At 40.7% G+C, this 20,161-nt stretch overlaps 1 protein-coding gene across 6 annotated transcripts in view; it reads left to right on the top strand.

Moving 5' to 3' along the window:
- SNX25 (sorting nexin 25) overlaps positions 1-20,161 on the top strand; it is a 116,949-nt gene that overhangs the window by 31,608 nt on the left and 65,180 nt on the right. For 5 of the 6 annotated variants that reach the window (XR_013825547.1, XM_079909370.1, XM_079909369.1 and 2 more), the window contains 4 exons: positions 3,090-3,174; positions 7,262-7,478; positions 11,062-11,234; positions 12,357-12,543. Coding sequence is in view for 5 of the 6 variants with exons in the window: in XM_079909369.1 (XP_079765495.1) it covers positions 3,090-3,174; positions 7,262-7,478; positions 11,062-11,234; positions 12,357-12,543 (662 nt within the window). In the remaining variant the exon portion in view is untranslated. Of the gene's footprint in view, positions 1-3,089; positions 3,175-7,261; positions 7,479-11,061; positions 11,235-12,356; positions 12,564-20,161 lie in introns of all 6 variants that reach the window. The other variant, XM_079909371.1, reaches the window with a different exon arrangement.

The raw sequence follows: 20,161 nt of genomic DNA, 5'->3' as shown, positions 1-20,161 counted from the left end.
TCCCTTCCTCCCCTTCTTTCTCTCTTTCTCCACCTCGGGATAATGATTAATTAGTGAATTCCATCTCTGTGATCTGAAAGAAAAGGAGTATGTAGTGACTAATCTACACTCATGTAGTAGTTTAGTCACGAGGAGATTCTGGCTCCATAAATATTAAATCCTTAAAAAAGGAATTTCCATGCATGGTTACCCAGTTACTTTGGGCCCGTGATGCTTTCTTTTATCTTCCTGTTCTCCTTACTTACAGACTCGCCATCAGGCTGTGAGGATGGGACAGGGCTGAAGAACTGTTTTTTCTTTCTATTAAGGGCCAGTGACCCCCTGGGGGATGGGGTGCAGGGAAATCCAAAATCAGTTTGGAAAATGAGATGGAAAAAATAATAGCGCTTTTAGGTAAAGAGCCAACATAGAAAACGTTATTCTCATCTAAGCTTTTTAAATTAAAGAGAGTAAAGGTCTAATTCAGGTGCAGTGAGTAGTGACAAACATGTTTATTGTAGGTATTACATCTAAGTATGAAGCAGAGAGAGAAAAGAAATATGCAGACAGATGACAATAATTAGTAAAGCCATAACTAGGGAGAGAAAGAAAAGATAAAAAGTAAGAAACTGTTTTGAAGGAAGTTGTAACGATAGACACAGGAGCTCACAATATGCTTAGATATGCATGTGCTGTCGTATTCACACCCGCTTCTCTCCCAGCCCTTAAAGACAGTTTCCATTTTAAGAACCCAAATTCAGGAACTTCTCAATTAAGCGTTGTTTGGCTGTGGTTTCATCATCCGGTTAGTACTGTGCCTGAAAACTGCCATACCTATATTTGGGAAGCTATAACAGACTGCCGAAGACTTGAGAAGTTGTGATTAAAGTTATTTATCAGTATAGCGCTCTAAAAGTATTAACTCAATTAAAATTTTGTCCCCAGTTCATAAGTTGTTGAAATATCTGCCTGATGTTCTGAAAAGCACTAGAATTTAAAAATTCTTATCTCTTTAACTTTTTTCTTTCACAAACTAAAATTTTTTAAATTGCAGTAAAATGTACTGACCCCTTAATTTTATAACAAGCTACTCAAGAGACTAGAAAATGGTTTTAAACGCATGAGAGTATATTTCTTTTAGGAATAAAGTGGCTTTTGTCTATAGGATTATGTATGATTAAGGTTTTTTTCTAAAAATGATTCCTTGGGAAAGTGTTGAATGTTATATGTTAATTTGTAGCATAAAGGGATTCTTGAGGCTTTTAAAAGTGTTTCAGCTAAGGAATCTCAAGACTATGGCATTTGGGACTTCCCTGGTGGCACAGTGGTTAAGAATCCGCCTGCCAGGGGACAGAAGTTGGAGCCCTGGTCCGGGAAGATCCCACATGCTGCGGAGCAACTAAGCCCCTGCGCTACAACTACTGAGCCTGCACTCTAGAGCCCCTGAACCACAACTACTGAGCCCATGTGCCACCACTACTGAAGCCCGCGTGCCTAGAGGCCGTGCTCCACAACAAGAGAAGCCACCGCAATGAGAAGCCCCCGCACTGCAACGAAGAGTAGCCCCCGCTCACTGCAACTAGAGAAAGCCCGTGCGCAGCAACGAAGACCCAATGCAGCCAAAAATAAATAAATAAGTAAATTTATTGAAAAAGACTATGGCTTTTGTTTTTTAATAACAGTGATCACAAAAATGGTTGATACTCTTGGCATTTGACCCATGGGTAGTGTGAAACTAAGCCAAGGACTAGAAGTTCTCTGCTCATGGTCGGGTGGTCCAGGGCCATGGGGTTGTTTGCAGCTGTGTTGGGGTGGTCTGCCCAAGAACAAAGGGACTTCCTCATGCTCATTTACTGGATGAAGGTGATGTTAACATGAGCCATTTAGATCTCCTGAGTGACTGTGGTGGTGCTAGTAAAGCACTTGTAATATTTCACATGCCTAAAGAAGTGCTCTACGTTCCACTACTAGTAACTTTTTTTTATTGCTCTGATACCAATAAGTGGCCCAGTTACATTATACATGCTTTTGATCACTTTGGTATGTGATCAATTAAAAGTTTTCCTCTTTAATGTCATCTTACTAGCCAGATAGTGGGATTTAAATCTGATACATTGCCTCTCTCTGTTTTTGTTTTTTGTTTTTGCCAGCTAGTATCTTTTTATAATTAAAAACTTAAAATTTACTGTTACACAGACACATGTGGAGGATAAATCCTATGCCTCTGCCTATTAAAGGAAACCACTTTTAATAGTTTAGCATGTGTGCTTCCAAGCATTTTCCATCGTGGAAAACTTTCCATGAAGGCATATGTATCCCTAATTCATTCCTTTTAAGGGTTGCGTTATATTGTAAAATATGAGCATATCATAATTTAACTCTTTGGCTATTGATATGCACTTGGGCTATTTCCAGTTTTTTGCCCTTACAATCAACACAGCAGTGAAATTCTTGGTATATATACTTTTTTGCAACGTGGAGGTATTTTATGCTGGCTAGATCCCTAGGAGTGGAATTGCTGAGTGAAGGTAGTGCATTTAAAATAACTCTTATACTTTGTGTCTTATTTTAGAGAAATCTTCTCCATCCCAGGATTCAACACAGCATCTCCCTTGTTTCCTTTAAATGCTTTTTTAGTTGAAAAAAATATTTAGCGTTTTAATCACTTTGGAGTTATTTATATATGAAGTGTGAGATAAGACTCTAATCTTTTTTGCCACATGAATATCAGATTGTCCCAACACCACTTATTGAGTCGTCTGTTTTCCTCACAGATTTCAAATTCTTTCTCATTATGTTCTTAATTCTCACATATAGATATGTATCTATATATAGGTATTTTTGTACTTTCTACCATTCTGTTGATTTGTTTATTCCTACACTGATATCATACTGTTTTGATATCTGGTAGGGAAAATCCTTCCTTAATTCTTCTTTTTCAAAAATTTCTTAACCTTAAGCATTTATTTACTTTTCCAGAAGAACTTTATAGTCTGTTAAGCAATATTTTAGTGCCTGTTTAAATGGTTTTTCATACCTTTGGTTTTATTTTTATGTATGATTTATTCATTCAGTAATATGCATTTTTTATTCTTCTTCTTCCATTTCAGAGTCCTGTGTGTGGAAACTCACACGAGTCAGTTCAGTCTAGAAGGGTAGTCATTTCTCATAACATGGACAAGGCTCTGAAAGAAGGTAAGGATTAAGTTAGGATATATAATTACCATGGGAAGCAATTCATTATGTTCTAAAAGGAAAATAATCATTCCTAGCAAATTTATCTATCCTTGTCTACATGTTGCATTTGAATTTTTTCTTCATGAATTTTTACTTGAAGACTTAATAAATACATCCATATTTTAGTTAAATGGATGGGATCTAAACATTGATTAAGTAGGAATTTGCAGGTCACATGAAACTACCCAGCTAAGTGGAGCTAGTTCCAGGATAGGAAGCAAGGATCTGCTCTCTGTTACCTAAAGTAGGTATCAGGAAACTTTGTTTCTTTTAGATATAAACTAGAGAAGGTGCGTTGGGGATGAGTACACTCAGGCTCGCTCATGGACAAACCAGTTAACCAAATTTAGGGATATCAGTCAACCTTATAAAAGAATGAAGGACATTCACGTGAAACTTGTATTAAGGATGATTGGAAAGGGGATTGTGGCGGGTACAATATTATCTGTCTAGAAATGGGGACAAGTAAGTGTAATTACAAATATTAAAGTTTAAAAGAGAATAATATATTTTGATCAAATTAAAGTTTAAAAAGATATTTTAAAAATTAAATTTCTAAAAACTGATAATTTCAGTTATATGTACAGAAAAAAATGTCTGAGGTTTTTCAGATGAAAATACATGGTGTTAAATATGAAGTTAGGAGAGAACTGGCAGCTATACCAGACACCCTTAAAAGGTTTTCTCCTGAAGTTACATTTCCTAGAAAACTGACAGAAGATAGACTTTTTTGTTTGTTTGTTTTGTTTTTGCGGTATGCGGGCCTCACTGTTGTGGCCTCTCCCATTGCGGAGCGCAGGCTCAGCGGCCATGGCTCACGGGCCCAGCCGCTCCGCGGCATGTGGGATCTTCCCAGACCGGGGCACAAACCCGTGTCCCCTGCATAGGCAGGCGGACTCTCAACCACTGCACCACCAGGGAAGCCCAGAAGATAGACTTTTAAAAATCTTTTTCACTTGCTATTAAATCTCACTAGATCCATAGCCTAATTTTCACTAGGCTCCCCTGAATTATCTCACTAATGTGGGCCAGAGAATTTAATTCAGTAATTATCGCGTACCTGCTGTTTGTTTGCTCAGTAGACCTGGACTACTCGAAGTAGACAGACTGCTTATACTGTCCAAGGATTAGATGCTGACACAGCGGAAGCAGAGCTAGTACCTCAAAGAGCATGACTTCCCCCTCCCCATAGGCTCAACTTACCTTGTTCATGACCCACTCTTCCTCCCTCCCTCCCTCCCTTCCCCCCCTTCCCCTCTCTCTTTCTTTCTTGCTGTGTTGGGTCTTCGTAGCTGCACGCGGGCTTTCTGTAGTTGCGGCGAGCAGGGGCTACTCTTCGTTGTGGTGTGTGGGCTTCTCATTGCAGTGCCTTCTCTCATTGTGGAGCACAGGCTCTAGGCGCACGGGCTCAGTAGTTGTAGCACATGGGCTCAGTAGTTGTGGCTCGCGGGCTGTAGAGCGCAGGCTCAGTAATTGTGGTGCACGGGCTTAGTTGCTCCGCGCATGTGTGATCTTTCCGGACCAGGGCTCGAACCCGTGTCCCCTGCATTGGCAGGTGGATTCTTAACCACTGCGCCACCAGGGAAGTTCCTCATTCATGACTCTTTACCTAGTGGTATGAAATATCTGTCCATTTTTGTTGAATGAATAGATCAACCAGTGACATAACCTAATAACCTCAAAATCTTCCCAGAAGATGACTTTCGTTCTGCACACAGAGAGTAATTATTAATTGCATTTTTGAAAACTTTGTACACCGTAAAGGGCCATCTATATGATCAATGAAATTGTTGTTCTTATCATTATCGTTGGGGCAGTTCCTGGTGGAATGCGGACTGTTTCTTTGTGCCAAGAGACTCAGGTCATGGACATTTACCACCTGCGGGGCTCTACCTCTTGGGCATGGAAGATTGCACCCTGAGTTATCCTGGGGAGAAGGCAGAGATGGAAAATGGCTCTCTCGGAGCTTCTCTCTCATACTGTTTACTTAGGTTGAGTCATTCCTTGTTCTGAACATTTATAGATAGAGACTTAACCTAGCATCACATTTTCTAGACTACATGGTAGCTTTTTAACTGGTCTCTTCACCTCTAATAATTCTCTACTTTGTTACCCTAAATCCTCTTTTCAGGTTAATCTAACTAAAGCTGAAAAGTTCTAATCATGTTATTTCATTCTCTCTAATCTTCAGTGATTCCCTCTTACCTACTTAATTCTTTGAGAGCCGTCCTAGAAATTAGATGTATTTGAGTGATAATAGCATCTGAATTTTTGTTGGCTGTTATGCCTTTAGAAGAAAATCTCTTTGCTTGGCAGTGAGAATAAGTGTTCTTTCACTTCTCACTGTGGTTTGTTACATTTCTTACACTTATTTCTTAATGAAAACCATAAAATGATTTTATGATCACGAAGTTCTGTCTTCTTGAATTGACCTAGAAGGTATATTTAAAAACATTTTGTTCATATGTGTACTTGTGTAGGTGAGTGTATGTAGTTAGGTAATACATACTTAGAATCATGGCTTTGTTTTGTACTTTTTATATTTGTTATATTTTTATGATACTTAGTTTGAAGAGGGTTACTGATGAGCTATTGATGGAAGATATGCCTGTGGCTAACATATATCTCTATTACTGAGTACAGATTTTTGTCAGTATTTATTTTTATCCATTTCTCACCAAAACCTATTATCAGAGGAGTATTTTAGGTGTGTAATAATTAGAGTATGCAGTGTGGTTAACAAATGTAGTGAGACATTATGTAGGTGAATATGCCCTTCACATAAATCTTTTAGCTGAAAAGATCTTATTTTTAGAGATTAAGTCTCTTATAATTGCTCTTAATTTCCTGCTTTAATTTGAAATTAAATTTTAATGAAAGGAAAAATGCTTCTATTTTTCCAAACGTTTTGGTTTGCAGATTTATTTGCCACTAGCTAAAAATTCTTTGGCATGAAAACTTTGTTTGATACAAGAGTATGAGAGAAAGAATTGCAAATGAACGAATTAGCAGTGTTTTACTGGCAAGGTGTGTGTCATCATGCTCTTGTTGCTTGGCCTCGGGGTTCCCAGAAGGAGGGTAAAAGGCTATAAAAGCCTGGAGGTCATGTAATCCAGCCCCACCGTCTCAGGAAGTAATTTTTCCATGTCATCCTTGTCCATTAGATACTCAGCTTGTTTAAAAATTTCTTATGATGGAACATTCGTCATCTAATATGGCAGCCTCTCGAATAGCTTTAATGTTTTTATTCGGTTCTTCCTTATGTTGAACAGGAAAAACAACTTCCTGGTGATTTCCACCCATTGGTCCTATTTGTACTGTCTAGAGCAATTTAGAATTAAAAAAAAAAAAAATCAGAGGGTTTGGTACCAAGATAGAATATTTAAAGATTGGGCTATCTGAGAAAATCCAGTACCTATGGCCACCACACCCCCAAAATTCTAGTTAGATGAGAATCTCTCATTTTGAAAGGCTTCAGGGAAGAGTGTGTCTTCCCTTGTTTTGTTTTCTACTCTCTTTAAATTTTAAACAGTGAGGGACTTCCCTGGCTGTCCAGCGGTTAAGACTTTGCCTTCCAGTGCAGGGGGTGTGGGTTTGATACCTGGTTGGAGAGCTAAGATCCCACATGCCTCTCGGCCAAAACACCAGAACATAAAGCAGAAGCAATATTGTAACAAATTCAATAAAGACTTAAAAAAAAAAAAGGTCCACATATTTTTTTTTTTTTTTTTTTTGCGGTATGCGGACCTCTCACTGCTGTGGCCTCTCCCATTGTGGAGCACAGGCTCCGGACGCGCAGGTTCAGCGGCCATGGCTCACGGGCCCAGCCGCTTCGCGGTATGTGGGATCTTCCCGGACCGGGGCACGAACCCGTGTCCCGTGCATCGGCAGGCAGACCCTCAACCGCTGCGCCACCAGGGAAGCCCGGTCCACATATTTTAAAGTGACTACTAAATAGCAGGTGGCCAGCTTCCAGTAGAAAAGCCGTCTCGGTGTCTGTTGCTTTCACCCAAGTTTGACGCGTTGCTCTGTCTCTTCCTGGTAGTGTTTGACTACAGTTACAGAGACTACATCCTGTCCTGGTATGGAAGCCTCAGCAGAGACGAGGGGCAGCTCTACCACCTGCTTTCCGAGGACTTCTGGGAAGTTGTCAGACGGCTGCGCCACAGGCTGAGCCGCGTGGACATGGTCAGAGTTGTCTGCAGTGATGTCGTGAGAGCTTTACTCGCTCACTTCTGTGACCTGAAGGCGGCAGACGCCAGGTAACTGTTATAATGGGAACAACCTCCCCTTCACCTTTATTCACAGTAGAATATTTTCCTTATTGAGAGGGTCGTTGAAGTCAAGACAAAACTCGGGCACATTCATCCTGTTGCTGGCACTCGGCTGGAAATATAGACATACTGGAGGGGATAATTATAATGTTCTGATAGAGTAAATTTAAAAAATTTTTAACAGAAAACCACTTTGTGGACTTGTTTGCTTTTGTAAATAACTGAAACAGTGACGTGAATTTTATGGAGCCAGCAGCACTATCATGAATGTATTTAGACCGTATTAAGGGTGCCTAGAAACAACATTTAAATATAGCGCTTTACACTCGGAAGAGTGTCAGTGAGTTTTCAGTTTTCAGAAAAGTTTAAATGAAGTTCATTTTTTGTGTGCGTGTGAGTCCTGTGTTAAGAGCTCTGTTGCGTCACAATATCCTGAAAATTGATTTTTAAAAGGAACTCAGGGTTGGAGCATGTGGGCTGTGATTGGAGAAGGTCTTCCAATGTGAAAATTGCTAATATTTAGGCTTTAGTTAGCCTTTTGCTCTGTTACACGGGAAAGGTTTGTGTCTGTGAGTTGACTCTGCCTATGGAAGAAGACTGCAACAAGGCCTTTCTGTGCTCATAACAAATTCTTATTCTCTTAGGTTTGCGGATAGGATTTTAAGTGTTTGTCTTACTCTTGTGTGAGTGACAGCATGGTGACTCATAGCACCTCTAACTGGGACATAGAAAGCAGTCTTACTGCAATAAGTAGCCTTCTGCCTGTTTGCATCTGGACTCAGTTGGAGTAGCAACAGGCTCCCTACAGCTCCTGTGGCCTCTTCTCATTGACACTGCTCTGCCTCTGCCGTCGGGGACGAGAGAAAGTATTTGCAAAATACGTAAGGGGATGAGTAAGCAGAGGCATCCTCATCGGGCAGGTGGGAACTCACATTCTTCTAAGAAGCCCTGTCTTGCGGCTCTGTCAGAAAGTACTCCCTCTCCTGCCTGTGAGGTTGCTCTGGGGCCTGGCTGCCAAGGGCACTCGGTCGTGCAGCAGCAGCCCTCTGTCCTTGGCTGTGCCGCCTCTTCCCATGAGTTGTCCCCTCTCCCCATGTCCACGCAGCTCAGGTTCACGTGGCCAGAATCCACAGGGCCGCCATATGCCTGTTCTTCTCCAGCTTGCTGACCCCGGTGTGTTTTGCAAACTTTAAAAATAAAACCAGGAATACATTTTATATTGTGATGCAGTTTCATCAAATAATGCTCAGTACCTGTGAAAACTTTGATATTTTTTGTTCTTTACCATTTAAAAAAAAATGGCATTTGAGACTAAATTTTATTTTGTTCCTTGTGGGTCACAACCCACGGTTTGAAAAAATTACTGTAGAGCTACAGTTTTCAGATTTCGTGGTCTCAGAATCCCTCTACACTCATAAAAGTTATCAAGGACCTGAAAGAGCGTCTGTTTAAGCGGGTTAGAGCCGTGGTGTCCCAGGACCGGCTTGTGCTGGGTGCGGGAGCGGACGGTGCACATCTCTCAATTCTGAGGTCAGTGGTGATCACCTTGTCGGTTTGTAATTGGCCATGGCGTGGGTATTTACTCCTTGAAATCGGCAGATGCTACAAATCGGAGCTTTTTTTCCCCCTTGGAGAGCCAGTTGAACATTTACCAGCTCACCACTCATCCTATCGGTCAATATTTACCATATTAGATATTAAACTAAGACTTTTATTTATTTATTTTTTTTCCTGGTACGCAGGCCTCTCACTGCTGTGGCCTCTCCTGTTGCAGAGCACAGGCTCTGGACGCGCAGGCTCAGCGGCCCTGGCTCACGGGCCCAGCCGCTCCGCAGCATGTGGGATCTTCCCGGACCGGGGCACAAACCCGTGTCCCCTGCATCAGCAGGTGGACTCTCAACCACTGCGCCACCAGGGAAGCCCGAGAGTATATTTTTCACTGAGACGTTTATTTACCAGCTTCTGAAATTACTGCTTTTGTGGATAATATAAAGATATTGTGATGAGTAAGCATCACAATAATAGAAACAGAGAATTGATTCCATTTTAGAAGCTCCTTTCCTGTGGAATTCCAGTTTTCTCGTGCCAAGGGTACATTTAGGCTATGCCTAGAAGCTTCTAGTTGATGATTCTTATTAAAGGAAAAAAAATCTACCATTGTTCTCTGACATTATGGATATTTGAAAAAGTGCCAGTAGGTCACTGGTGTTTTGCATATAGATGATCGTGCCCTGGAGGTGAATGCTGGGGATCTAATATCTGATTGTGCATCACTTTCTACAAATCACACAGTGAGAGTGGCAGAAACCTAGGTTCGATGGTTATCTTGGTACTTGCCTGCCCCAGGTAAACAGTGCCCTCGCCCTGGAAATCACCCTTGGTGTACAGGTTTCCACTGGCTGCAAAATGACTATGGCAGCCAGGAAGCACCCAACTGAGTTGGCCACTATCAGGCAAGAGAATAATAAATTGCATTAATAAAAGCAACGCATCCTCTGGTTGACTGTTAGGCAGTTGTGTGAGGCAGTTTTCCGGTCAGCCTGTATTCATTTCCCAGCTGACGTTCTGTTGGCTGCTTTAAGCCAATCCAGATCATACTTAATTTTTGCCTCTGCTTCCTCTTCCTTTGCCCCATCTGTCTTGTCCAGCATGTTTCAGGAAAACCTAAAGATGATTGTTTTTATGCTGTTACATCAATGGCATCTTTAATTTCACAGCCTCCTTTTTACAATCTGTGCATTTTGTTTACTGGTCAAGCACAGGCATGTTGTTTAAGGCACAAAATAATGCTTGTTTTCACATATATTTCTTCTGTATCTCTGAAATTTTTTTTCCTTTTCACTTTAACAATCTCTGATTATGGTGTAGCGTTAAAGAGTCTGGACTTGAGAGTCAGAACAGGACCTGAGAGTTATTTCTACCATTTGTTACCTCTGTGACTTTGGACCGTTCACGTGATCATTCAGATCCTTAATACTCTCATCTATAAAACGGTGATGATGATACCTGCTTCTAGATGTAGGTGGGAAGATTAAATAATACTGCACGTATGAAGTGTATGGAAGGGTAATGTCCTTTTGCTCACTCACGGCATGAGAACCCAGAGGTAAGTACTAGTAGTTGGAATAAACAAGTAGCAGATCCACACTGACAGGAGGACGCTGCCGGGAGCTGGTGACTCTGGTTTAATGCTTTGTTAGATTTTTTATTTTTTATTTGGAGAAATGAAGCTATAGATCACATTTAGGGAGAGAGCTAGGAGACTTAAAAATAATCTAGTTAAAGAGCTGCTCACCCCTTTCTAGATTGTTGCTGTGACTTGGGAGTCGTGTATGAGGGTTGATGCTACTTAAGGTTGGAAATCCCAAAAGGCCATGCATTTGCATTTTTCCAGATTAGTCTGTGGTTGAGAAAATTACTGACTGTTGATATAGTGAAAGAGTGGACATAGTTATTAAAACTGTGGCGTTGCCCATTTGAAATTTTTTTTTACCTAATGGTACATAACCAAGCTGTTTCTAGAAACGTCTTTCCTTCCCTTTCCCTCTCTTCATGTATTTATTTTTTTCAGACATGAAGAACAGCCGAGGCCCTTTGTGTTGCATGCATTCTTGAGGAACTCAGATGATGAAGTAAGATTTCTACAAACGTGTTCTCGGGTTCTGGTGTTTTGTCTCCTTCCCTCAAAGGATGTCCAGTCTCTCAGCTTACGCATAATGCTTGCAGAAATTCTCACAGCAAAAGGTAGACCTTCATAACTAATTGATATTACTAATGCGATACTTGTGCAAGCTAATGTGCTACATACGAATGTGATAACACTTTATACGACACCTATGCAGACCTTGTATACTGTGGGACATACGGGAATTAAAGTATTTTCAAAAGGTCAGGTTTAAATGTCACTCAGAGAAGGCATCACTTGGCCCTACGTGATAAACAGATGTTTCATATAACATATTACCAAATACATAGTCCACTCTGCTGTTTATAATAGGCAACCAGTCCTTATGCCCACCACAGTGTAGCATCCACCTGGGATAGATTTTGAGTCACCCAGGCCAGTTATGTGCTTTATGAAAGACTGTCTATACTCAAACTCCAGTATGCGTTTGCTTAAAATACCTTTGCTTCAGGATTCATTGGCAATGCCTATATGTGACTTAGAATAAATAGAAGAGGGACTGTACCACAAAATAATGTGGTTGTTAGAAGAAAAGTGTATCCAGGGAAATGCTTAGCTAGGATAAGGAAAAATGGAAGAAGATATCGTCTGAGAGAAACTTTTCCTATCTCAGAATCTCAAACAAATAACGTTGTGTTTGATGTGCCGTGATTTAATATCTCATTTATTATCTCTGGGTTAGCCAGCTGTACCCATTAGCTGGTATAGCTAACCACAGAGAAAAGGGGAACTTTCTAACCTAAAGTTAGTGGGATGAATCTGTCATAGTGTCATTGACTTTTTTAACAACTTCCTCCCTGACGTCTGTTTCACCAGTTGGGAGAATGTTAACTTTCATCTTTTGGCAGACAAAACATATTGAGCCTTATAAAAGAAATCAAAGGGAAAAAAATGAATGTACTTAATTTTGATAGCTTTGTTAACAACTTGGGTTCCAGATGGCTTTCTTTCATTATTCTTTTACATGTAACTCATTTGTTAAAACGGCCACTTGGTTGTAGCCATAACTAGTAGCAAACCCAGAGGGATGGGTAGCTGTGTGTGGGGGTGTGTGTGTGTCTGTGGCCCATTTGGGTAGTTTTAAAATGTTTCCCAGATGTAGTTTCAATTATATAACATGAAAGCGGTTCCTTTAAAGGAGAATACCCTTTTTAAGTGGTGCTCTCTTCTCTGTCCCACAGTCTTAAAGCCAGTAGTGGAGTTACTTAGTAATCCAGATTACATTAACCAGATGTTGCTTGTCCAGTTGGAGCACAGAGAACAGGTGAATGAACATCACAAGAGAGCCTACACCTATGCTCCCTCCTATGAAGAGTTCATCAAGCTTATTAACAGCAACTCTGATGTTGAGTTCTTGAAGCAACTAAGGTATTTGGTCTTCAATTATAGTGTGACAGTGCTACTGACTATCCTCCTCTACCTAGTTAGGTAAAAAAAAAAAAACAAAAAACTGTGGTTGTCAGGGAAGAAGAAATAAAGGAAGTCCATAAAACGTACTAATCAGTAACAGCAAAATGTATCCAACTTCTCCCTTGGCAGCGGAATTCGTTCAAAGTATCATGTTTTTCAAATAATTAGGTTATAATAGAAAGCTGTTCAGTTGTTAGAACCTGCGTAGCTGCTCAGGTGCTTACCTTGGAAAAGAAGTGGAAGGAAATAGTGTTTTGGGGGGGGGCGTTTAAAGGATAATTTTTTTTTAAAAATTTATTTATTTATTTTTGGCTGCATTGGGTCTTCGTTGCTGCGCGCAGGCTTTCTCTAGTTGAGGCGAGCAGGGGCTACTCTTCGTTGCAGTGCGCGGGCTTCTTACTGCGGTGGCTTCTCTTGTTGCGGAGCATGGGTTCTAGGTGTGCGGGCTTCAGTAGTGATGGCACATGGGCCTCCGTAGTTGTGGCTTGCTGGCTCTAGGGCGCAGGCTCAGTAGTTGTGGTGCACGGGCTTAGTTGCTCCGCAGCATGTGGGATCTTCCTGGACCAGGGCTCAAATCCATGTCCCTTGCGTTGGCAGGTGGATTCTTAACCACTGCGCCACCAGGGAAGCCCAATGCTGTGTTTTTAAAATTACAGTGCAGACCATTTGTGTTGATTTTCATTTTTCTTAGGAAATACAGAGGCCCAGGTTTGGGAATAAAGGGTTCTTGACTAATTGTTTTGAGAAAACACATTTGAAATATACCCCAGGAATCTAATTTATAGGGGAATTTAGTCTCCTTTACGGTACTTGAGGTATTTTTAGGGGTGAGTGTGTGTTTATTTTTAATTTTTAAAATACAGGTTATGCATATACAGTATGATTATATAGTATTGTGTAGTTTGTGGATTTTCTAGGCTTCTGTTTCTCTAGTTACCCTTCTGTTTTAGTGTCCCCAAGTAAACATGCATGGAAAGAAAGGAAACTCTGGCCTGTCAGTTTTGCTTCTGATAGGTAATTTTTGTAAGTCTCTGGCGGAAAAGTAAAATATTGGCTGAAATTGGGTCTTTGAACTGTTTGAGGGCTTTGGACTTGCCACATTTATTTGCCCCTGAACCAGGGTCAACATTAAAGTGAGTTATGCTGCTACATTTTCTAATCTGAATAATACACCCTCTAAGAAGCACACACTGTGGATGCCTCTGTGTTCTCGTAAACTGTGCTGTGTCTTAATCTAGGTCCCACAAATGTATAATGATGGGTTCGATTGTATGACTTTGTTTATACGTAATTTAATTCTTGTGAGATATAGTCTCTGAAGATTTTAATCATGTTTCTCTTTCCAGTCATAATCTTGAATAGGCTATATGGTACTTATTTATTATAGATTTGTGATTATTTATGTCTGAATCTAGAAATTCCTTTTTCATAATTGTGGTACTTGAGCTGATAGAGAACCCAAGAGCCAGTATTCCAAGTTTGTCACCTGAGGCTTACAGGTCACATCTACTCAAAGAACATCCTTACTGTGGCTTCCTCTGACTCCTTTTGAAGTGTCATTCCACAGAAAGTGAAAGAGCCCACAGGTCAGACACCCTTGTTGCTTCCTCGTCACCTTAAAATTCTCAACACGACAACCCACACACACCAAGCTCTGGTTCTAGAGACGCTGTTCAAACTTATACTCTAATATTCCTCTCCCTGGTGCTTTTATAATATTGTTCCCAGATGTGCTGTGTGTGGCATGACCAAGGTAATGTGATGACCACCCTCCATGGAATTACAATTTCCTCCTAAGACTGTTTATGAGCAGGTGATACCTCATGTTGATAAATTGTGGGTGCACTGAATTCCTAAGCATTTTCCTCTGCCAGACAGTCTCTCCACAGTAAGGTCAGACATGGACCATTTGAAAACTCCAAGGAAGTTTAAGATAACAATCTAGAATCTAGTATTCATTCTTCTTCCAGACTTGTGCATGAGTGTTCTATTTTCTGAACCAAACAAAAAATTCCAGCACTGCACACATGGTGACATAGTTAATGGTGTAACAAAAAGGCACCAAAAGACATTTTTTGATCAATACTAATTATTTTGAATGATCAGCTATTGGTACTCTAGCACCATCTGTCATTTTGTATCTGAGCACAGTTCCTATATTATGAGTGGATCTTGGTAAGAACTGATGGCTTACCTTCTTTAAAATGTACTAGCGAAAGTCTCCAGACTATTTGAAATACTATGAATGTCTTAATGTTGGCAGTTTGTCATCGAGTAGGTAAAGAAGTAGCTCAGCAAGAGCTGCCTTTTAGAAAAACAGAAGCATGGTATCTACTGTCCCAGGATGACTGGACAGCCTGCTTTCGTCACGGTCGGAGTGTTATGGATTGCCCTCACCGTGTGGCAGAAGATTACACTAGAAGTGCTGCATAATCATTTCCCCCTTTCCCTCTCATACGTGATGGAACAAAAACAGTATAAGCACTTAAATCTTTTTTGACATCACTTCCTCTCGATCTCATAAATAGGGCAACACTGAAGGGTATCCCACTGGGGGGTCCCAGGAAGCAGGCCCTCTGTTGAGCGCTGGGAGACTTAAGGGGCCGTAGAAAAGCTGAACTAAAGCATGGCTTTTTCAAAAATTGAGATATAAGTCACATACCATAGAATTCAACAATTTTAAAGTGGACAGTTCCGTGGTTTTTAGTGTATTCAGAGGCCGTGCAACCATACCCACTAATTCCAGACTAGTTTCATCACCCTAAAAAGGAACCTTATACCCATTGGCAGTCATATCCCATCCTTCTCCTCCCCCCAGCCCTTGGGCACCACTTGTGTGCTTTCTGTCTCAGTAGATTTGCCTATTCTGGACATTTCATGTAAATGGAATCATACGATATGTGTCCTTTTGTGTCTGGCTTCTTTCACTCAGCATAATGTTTTCGCGGTTCATCCATGTTGCAGTATATATCAGTACTCCATTTTTTTGGCTGAATACTATTCCACTGTATGAATATACCATATTCTGTTTATCCATTTATCAGTTAGTGGAAGATTTAGGTTGTTGCACTTTGAAGAATGCCTTTTGAATGATCATTGAGCATCTTCAGCAGTACTATCAGTGACTGCTGATAAATGAGACTAAAATAAAGTGTTGCAGGTTCCTAACCTCTTCCTCTCACCACCTCCCCTCACTCTAAATACCTGCCACCAACAAGGAGTGTTGGAGTACAGACACCAGGAAGGGGTGTTCGTTTAGTGCATTATTCCTTTTCCACATATTGTCTTCTCTTTTGTGTCCTCCACCTTACTGTTAGAAACACCTTACTTTAGGTTTCAATGGGGAGAACACTTGGAGGTACTTTGGTGATTAGACAATCAGACTCTTAAAGTGCCTTGTCTATTAGAAGCACAAAGAATCCATTTTCAGATTTAATTAAGTGGACGTAATGACCTATTCTTCTGACCTCCATCCCTTTGTAAGCTTTCAGTTCCTCGTGTAAATCTTGGGAAGTATGTTGATAACTTCCTTTAGACAGGCTGCAAAATTCTCTTGTAACAAAGGGCATGAACTTCTTCAGAGAGTCAGATGCGCCTGACAACATCAGCTCTGGGATCGTAATCCTGAAGAATGTATAGTCTCCTCAACAAGCCTGGCAAAGAACCTTAGGAGAAAATACTGTGACAGGCATTTTTGTCAATGATAGATACACACATCCAGAGTTGCTCTCTGTATACTTGTGTAAATAGTGCATTGTCCTGGGGCATCTTTCCTGGACCTGTGACCACGAGACAGTTCCTTGGGCATTGCTTTATTGTGACATTTTAGGTAGTTCTCTTCCATGTGGCACTGGTATATCTTTCGTCCTTGGGGTGGGTGTCCCTTTTCCTTGTACCTGAGGCACAGATCTGAGGACTAATTTTTACTCCCTGCTTCTTGCCCTAGAGAGACTACCAGGAACAACTCTGTGATGGGAGAGATTGATCTTTTTGCTCAAAGAGTAGGTGATGCTGCATAAATTATCTTGTTACTTGGCTGCTTACTGTTCACCTGGTTAAAAAAAATTGCCCTCTATTTAAGGGTCAGTTCTGCTCACTCGTATTGACAGGCAGAATTGCTTTTTATCAGACTTCCGTCTACAACCCATGTTGATGAGGCCTATCGGCCACATAGCACGAGTGGAGCTGCTTTCTTCAGCCATAGTCTCAACTCTGTGTTGTTTTTCTGGTACAGTGAGAGTCCTCTGCCCTCTGACTTTATTAGGCTTTTAGGTCATTATCTTCAAATTGCTCTCAGTAAAATTTTGGGGTAGGCTGCATAAGCCACAGAATGCGTCTCATTTAGACTGAGTGAAACCATCCACTTTTATTTTATACATATTTGGGAGTTAGATGAATGTTTTCTAAAGGAAAGAGTCATTCAGCTCTGCCAGGCTGGAGTGCATTAAAAATAAACAAACAACAACAACAACAAACCCTTAAAGGTGCTATTTGTAATTCTGCAGTAGTTTGTTGTTTTCTCTGAGCGATCATGAGATCTTTTCACAGTAGGACTATAAAGCTAGAAATGTGTCCTTCACGTATACTAAGTTAGTGGGATTTTTGTTTGTTTTAACATCTTTATTGGAGTGTAATTGCTCTACATTGCTGTGTTAGTTTGTGCTGTATAGCAAAGTGAATCAGCTATACGTATACTTATATCCCCATATCCCCTCCCTCTTGCGTCTCCCTCCCACCCTCCATATCCCACCCCTCTAGGTGGTCACAAAGCAACGAGCTGATCTCCCTGTGCTATGCGGCTGCTTCCCAATAGCTATCTATTTTACATTTGGTAGTGTACATATGTCCATGCCACTCTCTCACTTTGTCCAGTTTACCCTTCCCCCCTCCCCATGTCCTCAAGTCCATTCTCTACATCTGTGTCTTTATTCTTGTCCTGCCCCTAGGTTCTTCAGAACCTTTTTTTTTTGTTTTTTTTTTTTTTAGATTCCATATATATGTGTTAGCATACGGTATTTGTTTTTCTCTTTCTGACTTACTTCACTCTGTATGACAGATTCTAGGTCCATCCACCTCACTACAAATAACTCAATTTCGTTTCTTTTTATGGCAGGGTAACATTCCACTGTATATATGTGCCACGTCTTCTTTATCCATTTGTCTGTCGATGGGCATTTAGGTTGATTCCATGACCTGGCTATTGGAAACAGTGCTGCAATGAACATTGGGGTGCATGACTCTTTTTGAATTATGGTTTTCTCAGGGTATATGCCCAGTAGTGGGATTGCTGGGTCGTATGGTAGTTCTATTTTTATTTTTTTAAGGGACCTCCATACTGTTCTCCATAGTGGCTGTATCAATTTACATTCCCACCAACAGTGTAGGAGAGTTCCCTTTTCTGCACACCCTCTCCAGCATTTATTATTTGTAGATTTTTTTTAAAAATAAATTTATTTTATTTATTTATTTACTTAGTTTTGGCTGCGTTGGGTCTTGGTTGCTGCGCGCGGGCTTTTCTCTGCTTCCAGTGAGTGGGGGCTCCTCTTCGTTGCGGTGCATGGGCTTCTCATTGCGGTGGCTTCTCTTGTTGCGGAGCACGGGCTCTAGGCGCGCGGGCTTCAGTAGTTGTAGCATGCGGGCTCAGGAGTTGTGGCTCACAGGCTCTAGAGCGCAGGCTCAGTAGTTGTGGCACGTGGGCTTTGTTGCTGCCGCGGCACGTGGGATCTTCCCGGACTAGGGCTCGAACCCGTGTCGCCTGCATTGGCAGGCGGATTCTTAACCACTGTGCTCCCGGGGAAGCCCTGTTTGTAGATTTTTTGATGATGGCCATTCTGACTGGTATGAGATGATATTGTAGTTTTGATTTGCATTTCTCTAATGATGGATGATGTTGAGCATCCCTTCATGGGTTTGTTGGCCATCTGTATATCTTCTTTGGAGAAATGTTGATTTAGGTCTTCTGCTCATTTTTGGATAGGGTTGTTTGTTTTTTTGAAATTGAGCTGCATGAGCTGCTTGTATATTTTGGAGATTAATTCTTTGTCAGTTGCTTCGTTTGCAAATATTTCCTCGCATTCTGAGGGTTGTCTTTTCATCTTGTTTATGGTCTCCTTTGCTGTGCAAAAGCTTTTAAGTTTCATTTGGTCCCATTTGTTTATTTTTGTTTTTATTTCCATTTCTCTAGGAGGTGGGTCAAAAAGGATCTTGCTGTGATTTATGTCATACAGTGTTCTGCCTATGTTTTCCTCTAAGAGTTTTACGGTGTCTAGCCTTACATTTAGGTCTTTAATCCATTTTGAGTTTATTTTTGTGTATGGTGTTAGGGAGTGTTCTAATTTCATTCTTTTACACGTAGCTGTCCAGTTTTCCCAGCACCACTTATTGAGGAGGCTGTCTTTTCTCCACTGTATATTCTTGCCTCCTTTATCAAAGATAAGGTGACCATGTGCGTGGGTTCATCTCTGGGCTTTCTTTACTGTTCCATTGATCTATATTTCTGTTTTTATGACAGTACCATACTGTCTTGATTACTGTTGCTTTGTAGTGTAGTCTGAAGTCAGGAAGCCTGATCCCTCAGCTCCGTTTTTCTTTCTCAGGATTGCTTTAGCTATTCGGGGTCTTTTGTGTTTCCATACAAATTGTGAAATTTTTTGTTCTAGTTTTGTGAAAAATGCCAGTGGTAGTTTGATAGGGATTACACTGAATCTGAAGGTTGCTTTGGGTAGTATCGTTGTTTTCATAATGTTGATTTTTCCAATCCAAGAACATGGTATATCTCTCCGTCTGTTTGTATCATCTTTAATTTCTTTCAATCAGTGTCTTGTAGTATTCTGCATACAGGTCTTCTGTCTCCATTGGTAGGTTTATTCCTAGGTCTTTTATTCTTTTTGTGGCAGTGGTAAATGGGAGTGTTTCCTTAATTTCTCTTTCAGATTCTTCATCATTAGTGTATAGGAATGCAAGAGATTTCTGTGCATTAATTTTGTAACTTGCTACTTTACCACATTCATTGATTAGCTCTAATAGTTTTATGGTAGCACCTTTCGGATTCTCTGTATAGTATCATGTCATCTGCAAACAGTGACAGTTTTTCTTCTTCTTCTCCAATTTGGGTTCCTTTCATTTCTTTTTCTTCTCTGATTGCTGTGGCTAAAACTTCGAAAACTATGTTGAATAATAGTGGTATGAGTGGGCAACCTTGTCTTGTTCCTGATCTTAGTGGAAATGGTTTCAGTTTTTCACCATTGAGAACAATGTTGGCTGTGGGTTTGTCATATATGGCCTTTATTATGTTGACGTAAGTTCCCTGTATGCCTACTTTCTGGAGGGTGTAGGCATATCATAAATGGGTGTTGAATTTTGTCAAAAGCTTTTTCTGCATCTGTTGAGATGATCATATGGTTTTTATCCTTCAGTTAGTATGGTGTGTCACATTGATTGATTTGCATATATTGAAGAAGCCTTGCATTCCCGGGATAAACCCCAGTTGATCATAGTGTATGATCCTTTTAATGTGCTGTTGGATTCTGTTTGCTAGTATTTTGTTGAGGATGTTTGCATCTATGTTCATCAGTGA

This window comes from Stenella coeruleoalba (assembly GCF_951394435.1).
Source record: "Stenella coeruleoalba genome assembly, chromosome: 21".
Classification (NCBI taxonomy): Eukaryota; Metazoa; Chordata; class Mammalia; order Artiodactyla; family Delphinidae; genus Stenella; species Stenella coeruleoalba.
This window is presented reverse-complemented; position numbering and strand designations above follow the sequence as displayed.